Here is an 828-nt window from a genome sequence, read left to right as displayed (position 1 = left end):
AGAGAGAGAGAGGCATTGAGATGTTGGGGATGGAGGGAGAGAGACAGAGAAATTGGTAGAGAGAGAGGCATTGAGATATTATGGATGGAAGGAGAGAGAGGATCCGCAGAGAGACTGGACAGAGAGAGATGAGAGGCTGGCGAGATGAAGAGGGAGACGTTGGTAACAACAAGATGGCGGTGCGAGGGCTTTGGGGCCTGTCACTCCAAGCCAGTCAGAAACAGCAAGGGAAGACATCAAACGCCAACTTACTCCCAGAATTCCACGATGGGTGACTGGCTCCCCGGTAGGTACCCCTGGGTGGCGTTGCTGGAGGTCGCATTGGTGCCAGTCTGGGGCCCAGAGCTGACGCTGCAGTTGGGTGTGTTCCAAGTGTTGTTGCAGGTGCCCCAGGGCAGGGGTGAGGAGAAAGAGTGGCCAAGGTAGTAGGCCCCCCACACCAAGACCATAATGTAGTAGGTATTGCAGAAGAAAATGATGACCATTGATGCATAGCCCAGGCCTGTCGAAGAAAGACACAGAGACAGTGAAGACCAGAAATGAGCCACCTGAGGCCTAGTAGTTAGGCTGCTGCTAAGGCCCATTTGGGAGGGTTAAAGCTCCCCAGGGGGGAATTGTGAATTCCGATCCCACCTCCTCCATTGGCAAGGCGACGTCTAAATCCCAAACGGAGAAAGTTCCAGAGGAGTCGCGGTTCTCCATGTACCTCACGAGAGCGTCCACTCCCCCCCCCCCCCCCCCACCGCCAACCCGAGAGGACCCACACTCGCCCACCGACCTTTGAAGAGGGGCGCGATGTTCCACACTTTGATCCCTCCGGCCTTCATG

General features: G+C 56.0%; 1 protein-coding gene across 3 annotated transcripts in view; it reads right to left on the bottom strand.

Moving 5' to 3' along the window:
- Nucleotides 1-828, bottom strand: part of slc6a8 (solute carrier family 6 member 8) — a 15,724-nt gene that overhangs the window by 13,194 nt on the left and 1,702 nt on the right. For 2 of the 3 annotated variants that reach the window (XM_048619868.1, XM_048619869.1), the window contains exon 2: nt 253-502. In XM_048619868.1, coding sequence (XP_048475825.1) covers nt 253-502 — 250 coding nt within the window. Of the gene's footprint in view, nt 1-252; nt 503-778; nt 828 lie in introns of those variants that run through there. The other variant, XM_048619870.1, reaches the window with a different exon arrangement.

The sequence above is a fragment of the Rhincodon typus genome, chromosome 44 (genome assembly GCF_021869965.1).
Source record: "Rhincodon typus isolate 14 chromosome 44, sRhiTyp1.1, whole genome shotgun sequence".
Taxonomy (NCBI): Eukaryota; Metazoa; Chordata; class Chondrichthyes; order Orectolobiformes; family Rhincodontidae; genus Rhincodon; species Rhincodon typus.
The sequence above is the reverse complement of the archived record's forward strand: the minus strand, read 5'-3'. Positions and strand labels throughout refer to the sequence as shown.